The 17,678-nt window shown below is 39.3% G+C and overlaps 1 protein-coding gene across 1 annotated transcript; it reads left to right on the top strand.

Moving 5' to 3' along the window:
- The first annotated feature begins 1,860 nt into the window (after nucleotides 1–1,860).
- On the top strand, nucleotides 1,861–4,133 carry LOC121746088. The gene is made up of 2 exons (XM_042140009.1): nucleotides 1,861–3,120; nucleotides 3,993–4,133. Exons 1-2 carry the CDS (start codon nucleotides 1,861–1,863, stop codon nucleotides 4,131–4,133), a joined length of 1,401 nt encoding a protein of 466 aa, XP_041995943.1.
- The last annotated feature ends 13,545 nt before the right edge of the window (nucleotides 4,134–17,678 follow it).

Raw genomic sequence — 17,678 nt, 5'->3', positions numbered from 1 at the left:
TTTTTTTCAAATTAATTTTTTATAAATTAAGCTATTAAATTTATATATTAATTTACCTTTTATTTGGATTAATGACTTGCATAGCGCTTTCAATAAACATCTTTACTCACACATATTTTCTTTATTTGTATATCTTATTCTAATTAATTCATACTCTTTGATCATTAGTCACACATCTTATTTTTGTCATTAATTTTATTGTTTTTACTTCACTTAGATTATAAATTAAAATTGCATAAATGTTTCATTCACTGGGAGTAGTAAATTCTTCATTTTGAGTGAGACAAGATAAGTACATTTATGTTTTTTTAAATCTTTTCAATTCTTATTTTCTATATATTTATTATATTTTATAATAGTCGTGCAAATTTCTTAATTCTTCCTAAATCGCGAAAGTTTATAAAGAGTTTATTTCTTTTTGACAAAAAATAAAATATTCAATCACTCTTACTTTATTTCATCATCTATTTTACTCTCTCTTTCTATTTCCTATTTTTTTACTTTCATCTAATCTATTCAACACAATTTCTTAATCTCCGTACCCAAAATTTTAGTATCAGCTTAGTTGGAACGGAGGGAGTATATTTTTTGTTTGTGTAGTTGACGTTGGGGTATCCGTTCAGTGTCCTATAATTATAGTGATAGTGTTACTACTCATCAATGTGTATTTTTTTATTCACTAAGAATAAACACCATTGTTATTCTCTTTAGTTTTATCTTATTTTCTTTATTGTTCAACATTTGTTTCGAAATCGTTTGGCCCGTGCATAGCACGGTTGTTAACACTAGTTGTGTCGTAAAGGAAAGCATGGGAAATGGCGGGCTAATTAATGCTAGCTACATGTTATAAACAACCTAATAATTTGATTTATTGTTTAATTGTTATTTAAGGTTATTTTTTAAAACTTTAGCATCGCAATCACAACTTTGAAAGCATTTTAGGTGAATACATTATTCGTTTGCAGTAATGTGTAACATATACAAAAAATAAATTACACTAAGATAATCTTGTAATTCGAAGATCATATATGCATGAATAAATTAGTCCGCAAATTAACTAACCCTTGAGTTTATTTCACAGATTTGAATAAACTCTTATCAGAATTATATCAGGATTATATCCGAGAGAGCTACTCACACTCATGCAAGACCATGCAAGCTCCCATACAGTCGACCATACGCGAACATCTTCTCATGCAGCTGGAGTTAGTTAGTTGGTTTAGTTGGTTGTGATAGCTGGAGTTAGTTACTTTCGGTTATGTAGTTCGTTGAGTAGTTAGTCGGCTAGCTTAGTATATAAGATGTACTTTGTATGCTTTCATAATCAATTAATAAGATCCAATCTTTTCTCTCCAAAATATCTTTCTTCTCTCATTCATTTCAATCGAGTCAGCTTTATCCCATTGTTATGGTATCAAAGCAAAAATGCTTCCGCCTCCTTTCCTTCATATCTTCAAATCTTCAAACCTTCAAATCTTCATATCTTCAAATCTTCAAATTTCCGATCCTTTTCTTCTCTGATCTACTAAATCTCAGATCTCTCTCTCTGGATTTTCAATGGCTAATCGAAATCGTGTGGCTCAACTTCCAACCGAGGACACATCTAGTCCTTACTTCCTTCATCCGAGTGATAATCCTGGAATTAATCTCGTTCCTCAACAGCTCACTGGATCAAACTATACTACGTGTAGCAGATCGTTCACCACTGCTCTCCTTGCTAAAAACAAGCTCGTTTTTGTTGATGGATCAATCCTTCGTCCTGCTCGTGATGATCTCCTATATCAACCATGGATTCGATGCAATAGTATGGTGATCTCATGGCTACGAAACTCGTTATCTCCATAAATTTCTTCGAGCATCATGTATCTGGACGATGCATATGCTATCTGGTTCGATTTGAAGGAACGATTCTCCATAGGAGATTCAGCTCAAATCTACCAGCTCAAACAACAACTCATGTCTCTATCTCAAGGATCATCGGATGTCAATACATACTTCACCAATCTACGCATAGTTTGGGATGAATTCAAGAGCTCACAACCGATTTCATGGTGCACCTGTGATAGTGCTTTGAAGTGGAATCAGTTTCAGGAGAACGATTGCACAATGCAGTTTCTCATTGGACTGAATCCTTCATTCTCTCAGATAAGATCTCATATACTCTCAATGATTCATCTTCCTTCATTATCAAAAGCGTTTTCTCTGGTAATTCAGGAAGAAAGACAAAGACTCATTAATGGAAATGCTCTATCTACCAACTCTTCTCCAATTCCACCCGCTAGTGAATTACCTTATGCTAATGCAGCCTCTTTATTTGGCAGAGTATTGAACAAATTCTTATGTTCTCACTGTAGAAAAACAAATCATCCGGTTGAAAAATGCTTTATTCTCCATGGCTTTCCACCAGGTTTTGGCCGAGGCAGAGGCAAACCTCCACAATCTGCTGGTTTTCCTTCACATGCTTCTGGTTTTGCTGGAAATCCAAACTCTCATCAGCAGAGGTCTATTAATCATGTTGAAGACACTGCTAATTTGCCAAGTTTTGATCTGTATCAACAGCTTATCAGTCTCTTGCAAAGTCAGAAACTCCACAATCTCTCCACACCAGCAAATACCTCAGCCAATGACCTCTCTGCTCAACCCTCACCTCAAGCTTCATCATCCAGCAACTTCTCTGGTACTGTTTCCTTTACTCCTTTCATAAATTCTATCTCTTCTTTATGTTCCAGTTCACATACTTGGATTCTAGATACAGGTGCTACTAACCATGTATGCTATGATCAATCTCTCTTCACTTCTGCCGCACCTATTTCAAATGTTTCAGTCAATCTCCCAAATGGTAATACAGCTCCAGTTACCCATCTAGGTACTATACAACTCACTCCTCTCATTACTCTCACTTCAGTTCTTCATGTACCATCATTCTCCTTTAATCTGATATCAGTAAGTGCTCTCACTCAAACATCAACTTGCACTGTCATCTTTACTGATAGTGCCTTCCAAATTCAGGAAGCTTCACTGGGGACAGTGATTGGGAGGGGTAATCGAGTTGGGAACCTATACATCTTTGATAGTTCAAATGTAACACATTCTTTCAATTCTGCTTCTGTAAATTCAGCTGTAAGCCTTGACCTATGGCATCAACGTTTAGGTCATCCCTCATTTAATAAATTGAAACTTTTATCCGCCATACCGTCTCCCTCAAACTCTCAGTTCACTACTTGTCAAATATGCCCCATTGCCAAACAAAAGAAGCTTCCATTTCCTGCCTCAACATACACTTCTTCTGAAATTTTTGATATGATCCACTATGATATATGGGGCCCCTTTTCCACACCTACACATGATGGTTTTATGTATTTCTTAACCATAGTGGATGATTTCTCACGATTTGTTTGGACCTTTCTTCTCATCCACAAATCTGAAGTACAATCAGTTCTCACTCAATTTTTTGCCACTGTACTCAATTTTCCAAGAAAATAAAAGTCATGAGGAGTGACAATGCCCCTGAATTCAATCTCCATTATCTCCTCTCATCATATGGGACTATTGCTCAGCACTCTTGTGTGGAAACTCCACAACAAAATGCACGGGTTGAAAGGAAACATCAACATCTCCTTAATGTAGCCCGCAGCCTTCTCTTTCAATCCCACTTATCTATTTCATTTTGGGGGGAATGCATTTTGACAACATATTTTCTTATCAACAGAACACCATCTTCTGTCCTTCCAGAAAACACAACCCCTTTCCAAGCTCTATTCAAGAAAGCTCCATCCTACTCAAATCTGAAAACCTTTGGATGTCTTTGTTTTGCATCCACTTTGGATAAGAGCAAAAACAAGTTCTCTTCTAGAGCCATCAAGTGCATCTTTATTGGATATCCATCAGGCTATAAAGGATATAAAGTCATGGACCTAGATACTCATGAAATTTTTATCAGCAGAAATGTATCTTTCCATGAGACTGAATTTCCTTTCTCTTCTCAATCTCAGTCTGTTTTCCCATCTTTACTTCATACTCCCACTGACACTATCATTTCTCAGATTCCTTCATCTCCTGATACTTCTTCTGATCCTCTCATACCTCAGCAAGGAGGTAGAGCTTTGGATCCAACTATAAAGAACACAATGTGAACAATTCAACAACTTTGATTACCCAATTGAAGTCTCTAGGATTACTAGGAACGCCGCTAGTCTAGGCTAAGCCCCCTCTCGAGTGCACTCAACCCGTTGATTAACCATTAATATTGAAGTCTCATTCTAATACTTCACAATTAACTCCTTAAAACAAAAGGCTCAAGCCCCCACTCTAGAATTCCTTCTCTCGAATGCAAATTATCTAGGAGTTGTTTATTCTTTTATCAATCCTAATTAGGTATCTCTCGATTACTCAAAACTGGGTCAACAAACACAATTGATAGCTAAGCAATTGAATTGGAAAAGCACAAGAACGAAACAAAGAAATCACAAGAGCATAGGTAATCAAAAGTCCTTGAATTAATCAAAATCGTTCATTGTAGTCTTCACTAAAACTCTACAAGAGATTTAGCTACTCATATTCAACACAAATGCACAAGATAAATCCATGGAAAGTGAACTAAACATAGGAAAACTAATAAAGATACTCCCAAAGGTGGATTGAGTGGGCAAATCGTCTTCGTCTTCAACCTTGTTGATTAATCGGACTCCTTGTCACTTCAACCTGCTCTCAAAATGTAGAAACTGCTCCTGGGGCGTGTGTAATGTGTGGAGTCGCAAACCTAGGTTCCCTTTTATACCCGGGGCGGAAATAATAGCAATTAAACCTCGCCGCACACATCGCCCGACCAGGCGATTTTAAGTCGCCAAAACACCCGGTCGGGCGAACTTTCGAGAATCACGATTCCTCACATCGCCCGGTCGGGCGATTCTTCCGAGGGATGGCGCCCGGTCGGGCGAACTCTCTGGACTCGGTCCCTCCTTTGCACAAACGCCCGGGCCGGGCGTTTCTCTTAAGCAAGAATGCCCGGTCGGGCGATATCTCTGTAATCCAGCTTCGAGCTCGTTTTCAAGCCATTTTCACCTGTTTTAGCTCCAAACACTCGACAAACTCATCAAAACACTTAAGTAGTGTATGTGTGGAGAAAAACCTATATTAAACACCTTAATCATCAAAATCACCATCTAATTACCCACAAAACCATCCTAAACTATGAGTTTGTCAAAGCTCCCATGTCTACTACTTCAAAATCTAGCAGACACCTTAAACCTCCATCCCATCTTGCTGATTACATTCGTAATTCAGTCACCACATCTTCCAAATACCCCATCTCATCTTATTTCTCCCTATCAAAATTATCTCTGTCTTACCAAAAATTCATCATTCTACTCTCCACACTCTTTGAGCCTTCATCATATAAGAAAGCCTCCCAAAGCCAAGAGTGGATTTCGACTATGCAAGAAGAGCTGCAAGCTTTGATCAGAAATAACACTTGGCTTATCACTTATCTACCCCCGGGTAAAGTCCCCATCTCTTGCAAGTGGGTATATAACATCAAATTTAAGGCTGATGCCACTGTGGAGAGGTTTAAAGCACGTTTGGTTGCCAAAGGATTCACTCAACAAGCTGGTGTTGATTATCATGACACCTTTTCACCGGTTGCTAAGCTCACAACAGTTAAATTGATGTTATCTCTTGCTGCTATAAAGGGTTGGACTTTAGCTCATTTGGATATCAACAATGCATTCTTATATGGAGATTTAGAAGAAGATATTTACATGACATTGTCTCCTGGTTTGCTCATCACTGACCCCCCTCCCGACTCTGGACAGCTTGTTTGCAGACTAAAAAAGTCCCTTTACGGCCTCAAGCAAGCCTCCAGACAATGGTACTTGAAGTTCTCTCAAGTTCTCTCAGGCTTCGGCTTAACTCATTCAGCTTCAGACCATTCTCTATTCTACAAGTATTCATCATCTGGTAGCTACTTTGGTGTTGTCATTTATGTAGATGACATACTTGTGGCTAGTAGTGATGACAACATGATCTCTGAGTTTAAGATTTTCCTTGCTGAGCACTTCAAATTCAAGGATTTGGGCTATCCGAAACATTTCCTTGGCATTGAAATTGCTAGGAACAAATCTGGAATTTTTATCTCTCAGCACAAATATGCATTAGATCTGGTCTCTGATGCTGGATTACTCGGTTGCAAGCCTGCATCTACTCCTATGGATTCTATCAAGCAATTACAAGTTGATGCAGGACCTCCACTCGAAGACCCAACAATTTATAGAAGACTAGTTGGAAGACTTGTATATCTCTGCATCACACGCCCAGACATCACATTTTTTGTTAACAAGCTAAGCCAATTCCTCTCTAAACCTTGCTCAGATCACCTTGTTGCTGCTGAGAGAGTTCTCAAATATCTCAAAGGCACAGTAGGGCATGGCCTATTCTACTCAGCTCAAGCTGATCTCTCACTGAGCATCTTTTCTGATGCAGATTGGGCTGGATGCCCGGACACCATACGCTCTATATCTGGTTTCTACTTATTTCTTGGTACTTCACTGCTCTCTTGGAGATCCAAGAAGCAGCACACAGTATCTAGATCATCTGCTGAAGCTGAGTACAGATCTATGGCACTTGCTTGTTGTGAAGTAGTGTGGATCATTGCCTTCCTGAAAGATTTTGGAATAGAGATAAAGAAACCGGTTCCTTTGTATTGTGATAGCCAAGCTGCGGTTTACATCAGCTCTAACCCTGTTTTTCATGAGCGTACGAAACACATTGAAATCGATTGCCACACGGTTCATGATAAGATGCTTGAAGGAGTGATCACAACAGTCCATGTACACAACAATATTCAACCAGCAGACATCTTCACCAAGTCTTTGGCCGCAGCCCCTTTCCACAATTTACTTATCAAGATGGACTTCAAGAGTCTATATAGTCCATCTTGAGGGGGGCTATCAGAATTATATCAGGATTATATCCGAGAGAGCTACTCACACTCATGCAAGACCATGCAAGCTCCCATACAGTCGACCATACGCGAACATCTTCTCATGCAGCTGGAGTTAGTTAGTTGGTTTAGTTGGTTGTGACAGCTGGAGTTAGTTACTTTCGGTTATATAGTTAGTTGAGTAGTTAGTCGACTAGCTTAGTATATAAGATGTACTTTGTATGCTTTCATAATCAATTAATAAGATCCAATCTTTTCTCTCCAAAATATCTTTCTTCTCTCATTCATTTCAATCGAGTCAGCTTTATCCTCTTGTTAACTCTTGAGACATTTTGATTGGGTAAAGACACGAAATTTAGGGATTAAATTTTATTATTCTTCTTAAACATGTGAAAGCTGCAAAGTCAGAATTGATTACCTGTTGACTTTGTATTTACTACTCCCTCCGTCCCTCAAATTTTATCACAATTTGAGCGGACACGAGTTTTAAGAAATGTAATGGAAGGTGGGTTGAAAAGTTGGTAGAATGTGGGTCATACTTTTAAAGTACTCCCTCCGTCCCTAGAAAGTTGAGACAACTTTTGGGCATGGAGACTAAGAATTTATATTAAATAAATAGGAGAGATGAAAAAAGTAGGAAAGATAAGAGAGAGTAAAGTAAATGATGGAATAAAATAAGAGTGATTAGATGTTTTGTCTTTTATTAAAAAATGAAATGACTCAACTTTGTTGGGACGGACTAAAAGGAAATACGACTCAACTTTCTTGGGACGAAGAGAGTATTAGTTTTATAATAAAATGTGAATGAGAATAAGTTAGTCGAATGTGAGGTCCACTACTAAAAATGGTAAAAAAGTGAAATGCGACAAATTTTATGGGACGGACGGAAATGGAAAAATGTGACAAAATTTCAAGTACGGAGGTACTATTTATCGACGACTTTTTTTACACTTCCAACAAAAATTTACTATTTTGATATCCCATTTCGTATTTGGCGAGCGGCACTTAATTGATTCAATTAACGTCGTAATTGTATATGCATCTAAATGGAAAATATTACAAAGTGTCACTTTCATTATTAGCTTTCTGATGAATTTGGCCATATATTGACGTAAAATAAACTGTCAATTTCTACTATATATGTTGATTGGGAGTATGTGGTTTCTTTGAAATTATTGGTGCTAACTGATAAGTGTGATTGTGTCTATTTTGTTGGTATTAAATAGTGATGATGATCGTGTAAGTTGAAATATGTTGCTTTAAGTAGTTTTATTGTTTTTATTTGTTGGGTGTTCTTTTTTTTTCGTTTTCTTGTTTGAACATCACTCGGTTGGGGTGTTCTGATCCTCATATTGTACTTGTTCATTAATCTTTAGCTTAACCATTTTTTTCTAATAAAAATGTACAGTACATATTAGTAATTAATAACATGGAGTTTTTTTACAACCTATTTATATATTGGCTCCCCAAGTAACGCATTAATTGAAAGAAAAGTGTTAAATTCTCTAAATTCTATCCCACATCGACTTGGTGAAGATCCCATCTAATCTATATAAGTGTGGATAACCCTCCCCTTATGAGGCCTTTTAAGGAGTGAGTGGCCCATTTCTAATATGGTATCAGAGCGGATCCAAGTCGATGATGGTTCTCTCTTTATCTCTTATCTATCTCACTTCTCTCTTTATCTCTTATCTATCTCACGAGTGGAAGACCGATGTCCTTGGAAGACCGATGTCCTTTCCGGCCCACATGCCTACCCACGTGATGGAAGACCGATGTCCTTTCCGGCCCACACGTGAGGGGGCGTGTTAAATTCTCTAAATTTTGTCCCACATCGACTTGATGAAGATCCAATCTAATCTATATAAGTGTGGATAACCCTCCCCCATATGAGGCCTTTTAAGAGGTGAGTGGTCCAAATCTATATAAGTGTGAATAACCCTCCCCCTTATGAGGCCTTTTAAGGGGTGAGTGGTCCATTTCTAATAAAAAGGTTTGGCACAATAGCAACCACAAAAGTCGGCTTCACATAAGTGATTATTGTCGTCGATATTTCAGAGCAACATTTTCATAGTTTTTTTTATTTTATAGTTAAATTGTTGGAGAAGATTGCGCCGGATCAAAGGGAAGATTTACAAGAATCAATCTTTACCAATTATAGGAGATTTGGGATCAATGTAATTATGTTAATTAGGTTTACCATATAGATGAGCCCTCAATCCTATATATTGATGTTATGTACAATGTGAAAAAATATGAGAAATATACACCGATTCTAATCATACCATACTACCGAGTCTTACAAACATGGCCTCAGAGCAGGTTTAATTGTGGCTCAGAACAATATCATCATAGCCAATACCAAAATCTCGATCCTTTAGCCAAAATCAAACACAGAAATCAACCCTACACCAGAAACCATGTCAGATACCACAGATGATGAAAAGAAAGTAGATCAGAAAGCATCAAAGTTAAGGGACAGTAAGAACATCACTGTTGCATTCAAGCTAAACGGGAGAAACTACCCGATTTGGTCCAGATTGATGAAGGTGAAGATCGGAGGCCGAGGAGCCTACTCGTACATCAGGAACGAGCCCCCTGAACCCGGGAGCAAGGGGTACGAGGACTGGGAAGAGGACGACCTAGTCGTTTTTTCATGGATCGTCGACAATATCGAAGACGATATCATCGCCGACTTTGCGCATCACCAAACCTCGAAGGCATTGTGGGATAGCCTGAGGGTGACCTACGAGAGCAAGGCGGACCCGTATCTCATCTACGACCTGGAGGAAAAAGCAATCAACATCAGGCAAGGAAATCTCGATCTAGAGACATATTATCGGAAAATAAACGGGCTGTGGATCAATATTGACCGCTGCCAGAAGCAACCAGTCACTTGTTGCGACAAGGGCGTCGCCCAATTTCGAGAATTCTCCAACAACAAGCGGCTAATCAAATTTCTAACAGGGTTGAATCCAGAATATGATTCAATCCGGAGGGATATCCTCAAGGACGGACCAGAGATGCCACTCGAAGAAGCCTACGGCTGGGTGAAGAGGGAGGCTGCCCGGAGGAGCATCAACACAGCCCCTCCACCCACCGGAGACGACGACGGCAAAACAGCCGATTCAACAACCGGAGGAATTGGGTTCGGACTCGCGGCCCAGAACCAACGCCCCAACTCGCGCGGACCACCTCGACCCACCACGACCAATCACCGCCCGGGAAGCAGGCCGGATAAATCCCGGCTAATCTGCTCACATTGCGGAAAACCGAGGCACTCCCGGGAAGAATGCTTCCTTCTAATCGGATATCCGGAGTGGTGGGAGGAGAAACAAAAGGAGAGAGCTCAGGCAAAGCTTGCGGTCAGCGTAGACGAGAAGGGGCATCATCCCGCGAGAATTGGTGCCGGAAATCGGGAAGCACAGGCGATTAGCCAAGGGAAATCGTCGGCTGGAGCCTCGACCGGCGGCGACGGCGTGCGTGGAGTCGGCAATTTCGCCGAGAGGGCGGAGGAGCTGAGGAGAACGAACGGCGGCGCTTATGGAGGTAAAGGGTTTGGCTTTAAGCCAAACCCTAGTAATTTCTCTTATTCATATCTTGACCCCAAGCAGAAACGAGTATTGCAAATCGGACCCCATGATATCTCATTTAGACCCCCAGATCCTATAAATTATCAAGTACAACCCCAGAATGTTGGAAATTCTCGAAAAAGCCCACATATTTGCAGTTTTGTGTCAAACAACCCTTTTGCACCATTAGAAACTGTTTCCGCTGCATTTCATGTCTGTATTAAGGATAAAACGAGCAATAAGGGTTGGATTTTTGATTGTGGAGCCACGGATACAATGACCCCCGATAGGAGTGATTTTAGTAGCTATGGTGAAGTTACTAATACATTTATCAGAACTGCAAATGGAGAGTTGATTACTGTCGTTGGGTCGGGAACTATTGATATATCTCCTACTCTATGTTTGTCAAATTGCCTGCATGTTCCTACGTTATCTCAGAGATTGATGTCTATTAGTCATGTGACTAGAGAATTAAACTGTACGCTTCTAATGCACCCGACTTTCTGTATATTACAGGATATTCAGACGAAGAGGATTCTTGGGCGTGGCACTGAGAAACAGGGACTTTACTACGTGGATGAGATAGCTCAACATGGCAATGCAATGCTGGCTCACGGAACCACAAAACAAGAACTTTGGCTGTGGCACCGAAGACTAGGGCACCCTTCTCCTGGTTATTTTAAACTTCTTTTTCCAAACATTTCTATTCCTACCGATTTTTCCTGTGAAACATGTGTTTTGGCTAAGAGCCATAGACAGTCTTTTAAGCTTACCAATACCCGTATGAATGATATTTTTTCCTTAGTACATGCTGATGTGTGGGGTCCTGCACCAATTTTTGGTGGGGGTAGTTTTCTATATTTTGTGATATTTGTGGATGATTGCACAAGAATGACTTGGATATATTTTTTAAAACGTAAATCTGAAGTTGTGGAAAAATTTATCCTGTTCTATAAAATGATCCAAACCCAGTTTCACACCACTATCAAAACCCTTAGGTCCGATAATGGGAGGGAGTTTGTTAACAATTCTATGGCCCAATTTTGTAAGGATAATGGAATGATCCATCAAACATCCTGTGCCTACACACCCGAACAAAATGGGGTAGCCGAGAGGAAAAACAGAACTATCCTTGAAATCACCCGGGCTCTCATGATCGAATCCAGGGTACCCAAACACTTCTGGCCTGAAGCAATAGCAACATCCGTCTACCTCATGAACCGTCTCCCTACCAAAATCCTCAACAAAAAAACCCCCCTCGATATCCTCTCCAAAAAGACCAAAATTCCCCAACATCTGAACCTCTCACCCAAAGTCTTTGGCTGCACCGTCTATGTCCATATCACAAAACACGAGAGAACCAAACTATCACCTTGTGCAACAAAATGTGCTTTTGTCGGGTATGGGATAAATCAGAAGGGATACATGTGTTTTGACCCTACCACGAAAAAGATCATCACCACCATGAACTGCAACTTCCTAGAAACCGAATTTTTCTACCACACCCACCTTAGTAGTCAGGGGGAGAGTGATTCAGGTAGTTCATCGGACTATCTAAGTTGGGTTGTGCCACTTCCAAACTCTTCGATTGAGGGTCCAACCGAACCAGTTGTCATTGCCGCCGAGCAAGTCTCACCACAAGAGTCATCTCATCCGCGGTCCCCAGATCCTCATCCGATGATATCCGAGGTAATTCCTGAACCTATTCCTGGTGAAAATACAGTTCCTCCTAACCCCTTGAGTCCAGATTTCTCCGAAGAAGATAATACGATTGACAGTGATACTGGAGGGTATGTTCTCCCCCATCGAACCACAAGAGGGGTACCGCCAAAGAGATACTCCCCTGAAAAGATTGGAAAGAAGAGCCGTTATGGAGTAGCAAATTTCGTGCAAGGCAATTTGGCGAAAATGGCACGGGCTTTCGAAGCCGCACTATATGAGGAAGAGGAAATTCCACGATCGGCAGAGGAAGCAATGAAACATAAACATTGGAAGGATGCTATGCTTACTGAAATGAGGGCACTAATGAGAAACAGTACATGGGTGAAGAGCAAGCTACCTAAAGGAGTAAGGACAGTTGGGTGTAGATGGGTGTTCACGATAAAACGGAGACCAGATGGCACGGTGGAAAGATACAAGGCCAGACTAGTGGCTAAAGGGTACACTCAGACACATGGGATCGATTATGATGAAACCTTCTCACCTGTGGCAAAAATCAATACTGTGAGGGTCTTGTTCTCAATCGCTGCAAACAAGGATTGGCCGCTTCACCAGTTCGACGTAACTAATGCCTTCTTGCACGGTGATGTGTAATTTTCGAGCTTTTATATTAATGGATTATTAACACACAAGTTTAATAAAATAGCTCTAATATTACAATCTATCTGCAAGAGTACAGAGTCGACTGTAGTACTTCGAGTGTCGAACCACAGGGAGGCGTAGGTTATTTAACAAGAATTGACAAGACTAAAAAACTAAATTTACAAACTAAGGTACAAAAATGGAGAAAGATGTCACTCCAAGTTGCTCACGAGGCTTGTATTATTCTACACCTTTAACAACGAAACATACGACGGGATTAAAATTATCAACCTAATCGCGTGCACTGAACATGTCTACGACGTATAGTTCACAGTCAGCTGAACACTTGTTCCATGAACCAACTTTCAACGACATTTAATTCCTGCAGATGCGCGGGAACAAACGTCGTCTACTATAATTACTTACCTAATCCACCATCAATTTATCCCCTGAACAGTTCTAAATCGATAGCAATCCAACAAACGATCAATCCTAAGCTATGTTAAAGAGACGATAGCAAAGGAATTAACATCACTACATCATTAGCCAAAAACATAGTGAATAAAATTAAGCACATTGTAGGACACAAACATATGATATTGATGGTGTAAAAACATCCGTACAAGCCTAGATTACAACTTGGAGCAACAATGAGAGCTTAGCCTAAACACATGGTGAATTTGCAATTAAAACCGTAGGATTCAAGCTCTTGATGAGTGGAATTGGGATTTGGAGTCGGATCGTCGGAGAGTAGACCGGACCTTCCTCCTCTCTTCCTCTCCTTTCTGTCACCCGCTGTCTCTCTCCTCTGCCCAAAAAAAACGTCCCCCCCAATACCCAATATTTGGGCATTAAAATACTCCCATTCAAATTACTTTGTCAACTGCCACGTCTTTTTAATGCCCCCAGCCTTTTTCTTTTCCTTCTACAGCCTTTTTCCCCAGCCGTCCACCACCTTTCTCAATTTCTTTTTTGTTGTGACTCCAATAAATGCCCCCTCACGTCACATCTATCTCTTCCCAAAACTGCAATATTGCAGTTAAAAAAAAACTACCCGGCCGGGTTGTATTTTTGGGCTGAAAAATAACCCGGCCGGGTGACATAAAATCGACCCCTCCTGGACTTTCCATGCCTCGCGAAAATCACCCGGCCGGGTTGTATTTTTGGGCATGAAATTAACCCGGCCGGGTGGCCACTTTTGAGAGCTTTCTGCACAGCTTTTCACCCTCCGAGCTTCCTTCTTTGTTTCACCATTTACTCCTCTTCCTACACCATAAAACACACTTTTGCAAGCATCAAACTATATAAATCATGTAAAGTTATGGGAATAACAATGTAAATTTGATTCACATCACACGGAGAGCTACCAAAACCCGTCTTCATGGAACCCCCACCAGGCTTTGCTAGTGAGTTCCAAGATGGAGAAGTATGCCAGCTGAAGAAGACATTGTACGGGCTCAAGCAGTCTCCTAGGGCGTGGTTCGGGAGGTTCACCGAGGTGATGAAGAAGTATGGATATCAACAGAGTAACTCTGATCACACATTGTTTATTAAGAAGAGAGGAGGTAAAATTACGTGTCTGATCATATATGTAGATGACATGATTATCACTGGGGATGATACTGAAGAGATGGTTGAGTTAAGGAAGAACTTGTTCAAAGAGTTCGAGATGAAGGATCTAGGACTCCTCAAATACTTCCTGGGGATAGAAGTGCTAAGATCGAAGAAGGGAATCTTCATAAATCAGAGGAAATACATCCTCGATCTTTTGGCAGAAGTGGGAATGGTGGACTGTAAGCCTGCGGACACCCCAATGGTCCAAAATCATGGGCTACAAATAAGGAAAGACGCAAGACTTGCCGACAGGGGGAGATATCAGAGGTTGGTTGGAAAATTGATCTATCTGTCACACACAAGACCAGACATCGCGTATGCTGTGGGAGTTGTAAGCCAGTTCATGCATGCACCTCAAGAAGAACATTGGGAGGCAGCATTGCAGATTGTACGATACTTAAAAGGGACTGCAGAACACGGACTGCTGTTTGAGAAACATGGGAACTTGGAGATTCATGGGTTTACTGACGCGGATTGGGCTGGAAATCCGAATGATAGGAAGTCAACCGCAGGATACTTCACCTTTGTTGGAGGTAATCTTGTGACGTGGAGAAGTAAGAAACAGAAGGTGGTGGCACTATCGAGCGCGGAGGCAGAATTTCGCGGAATCAAAAGTGGATTGACGGAACTACTATGGCTAAGGAGGATTATGAAAGAGTTGAGCCTAGAATCATCAGAGACCTGCAAACTGTTTTGCGATAACAAGGCGGCCATCAGCATTTCGGAGAATCCGGTCCAGCATGATCGAACCAAGCATGTTGAAGTCGACAGACACTTCATAAAGGAGAATATTGAAGCAAAGATAGTGGAGATGCCGTTTGTCAAGTCTGAAGATCAGTTGGCGGACATTCTTACAAAGGCAGTGAACTCGAAACTATTCCGAGAAGTATTGTGCAAGTTGAGCATTGGTAACCCCGTCACTTAACTTGAGGGGGAGTGTTGGAGAAGATTGCGCCGGATCAAAGGGAAGATTTACAAGAATCAATCTATACCAATTATAGGAGATTTGGGATCAATGTAATTATGTTAATTAGGTTTACCATATAGATGAGCCCTCAATCCTATATATTGATGTTATGTACAATGTGAAAAAATATGAGAAATATACACCGATTCTAATCATACCATACTACCGAGTCTTACAAACAATAAATTGCTACCAGTAGAATATATTTATATTTAACACAAAATATGTGGTAAAAATTTATTTCGAGGTAAAGATTTGAAAAATGACATGCTTGATAATAATGAAAAAAAAAACACCTGTTTTGACGGACACGGAAAGATAAATTAATGCATTCACTAATTAAGTGGGTGAGATTGAAATACAGTTCACATCGATTGTTTATTTCTTCATTTGGCAACATCTATATCTACATCGAAACACTTCACATCTTTTGCATGCTAAATTATTAATTCAAACTCTCTATTTTTTATTGAGAGGCTCTCGATTAATTATTTTTATACCAGATGTGAACATTTTGTAACAATAATTAATCATTTTTATATCACAATTAATAAAAAAATAAATGGCAGAATAAATAGTATACAATTTTTGGTTTGATGATTGTTGGTGTTTTTGGTACGGTAGAAAAAATTAATACGTGAATAGTTAAGTTATCGTATTATTTGTACGTTGTTCGTAGACGGTCAGATAAAAAAAATGATATCTAGGCCCATGGTAAATACCGATATTGGGCTTTAAATCATTAAATGCAAAAATCTGAGCCCAAATCATACTATACGAATCTAAAGCTTGGAATGCGATATCACCATACCTACAAGCCCACAAGACACAAATACGAACCCAAGAAAACAAATAATAGACAAAAAGAAAAATAAACAAATTGAATTAATTTTAATAATTTTTGAATTGATATTGTAATTGAATTAATTTCAAAATAAGTAAGAGATAAAAAGAAATAAATAAATTTAACTAACACAACAAAAGTTAATTAAATTCCGAAATCTGTTAAAAAGGATTCAATCAAAATACATCTTAAATTACAATATGGATTACTATAAGGACCTACCTAATGACGAATAAAATAAACTTCATCAGTACAATGACCTAATGAAACAAAAATTTATAGAAGTACTCAATGAAACAAAATGTATTAGCACAAGGACCTCTAAGTGTCTTTTGCATTAAGATTATATTTCATTATTCAAAACTTATATTGCACTCCCCTCTTTTCAAGGTAGATGTCACATCTTTTAAGTTTGTTCAACTGATGATATCATATTTTCTTTTTTGAAAAAAGTTCTCTGATCTTACATTATTATATAAAAATATATATTCTCTTTGAAGAAGAAGAATAAGTAATTGTAAATGATTTTATTTCCTTATGAGGCCTACATAAGGGATTGAAATAGACTAGAAAGATATCATTTAGCAAAATCGATCTTCCTCTCTAACCATAGCCTTTAGCCACAATATAATACTCCCTCCGTCCCCGAATAAGAGTCGCTAATTTCCTTTTTGGGCCGTCCCCATTAAGAGTCACTCTTCATTTTTACCATAAATGGTAGTAGGTCTCACATTCCACTAACTCACTCTACTCACATTTTATTATAAAATCAATATAAAAAAAGTGGGTCACACATTCCACTAACTTTTTCAACCAACTTTTCTTTACATTTCTTAAAACTCGTGCCCGGTCAAACAACGACTCCTATTAGGGGACGGAGGGAGTATAAGCCAAAAGAGGAATGTTATTACATCAATCACATGAAAAGCACGAGGATTCGATTGTGCTGCAAACACAATCACAATTCACACACAAGGGTTACAAAGTATGGTTAAATCCACTAACTAAAAAGAACATGAAGCAATGAGGGAATGTTTAGGAAATGAGAGATCAAATTGTGGCAGACATCTGCCTAAATATCTATCTCCCTTCTATTCTTTTTTTACAACATGTGGCGCTAAAGATGGGTGAAAGGTATATGCACAAAACATCCATTTTCATCACTATTTATGATGTCAACTTTTATTGATTGTGATTGTGATTGTGAATGTCCCCATATAAGTTCAATGAACGTGAATGGGATAGAACATATAGTTCCATAGAAATAATGGCTATAAATCAGCTACTTTCATCATGCATTTTCAACGGCTATTGTGTTGTGCAAGCTCCCTAAAAATAAATTCGATGTCGGTGGGATTTGATTTCATGGCTTCATCACTAGTTGACTATGTACTATACTCATCATTTTATTTCTTGCTTCGTGCTTCAATTTTACTCGAGATT

Source organism: Salvia splendens, chromosome 8 (genome assembly GCF_004379255.2).
Source record: "Salvia splendens isolate huo1 chromosome 8, SspV2, whole genome shotgun sequence".
In the NCBI taxonomy this organism is placed as follows: domain Eukaryota; kingdom Viridiplantae; phylum Streptophyta; class Magnoliopsida; order Lamiales; family Lamiaceae; genus Salvia; species Salvia splendens.
This window is presented reverse-complemented; position numbering and strand designations above follow the sequence as displayed.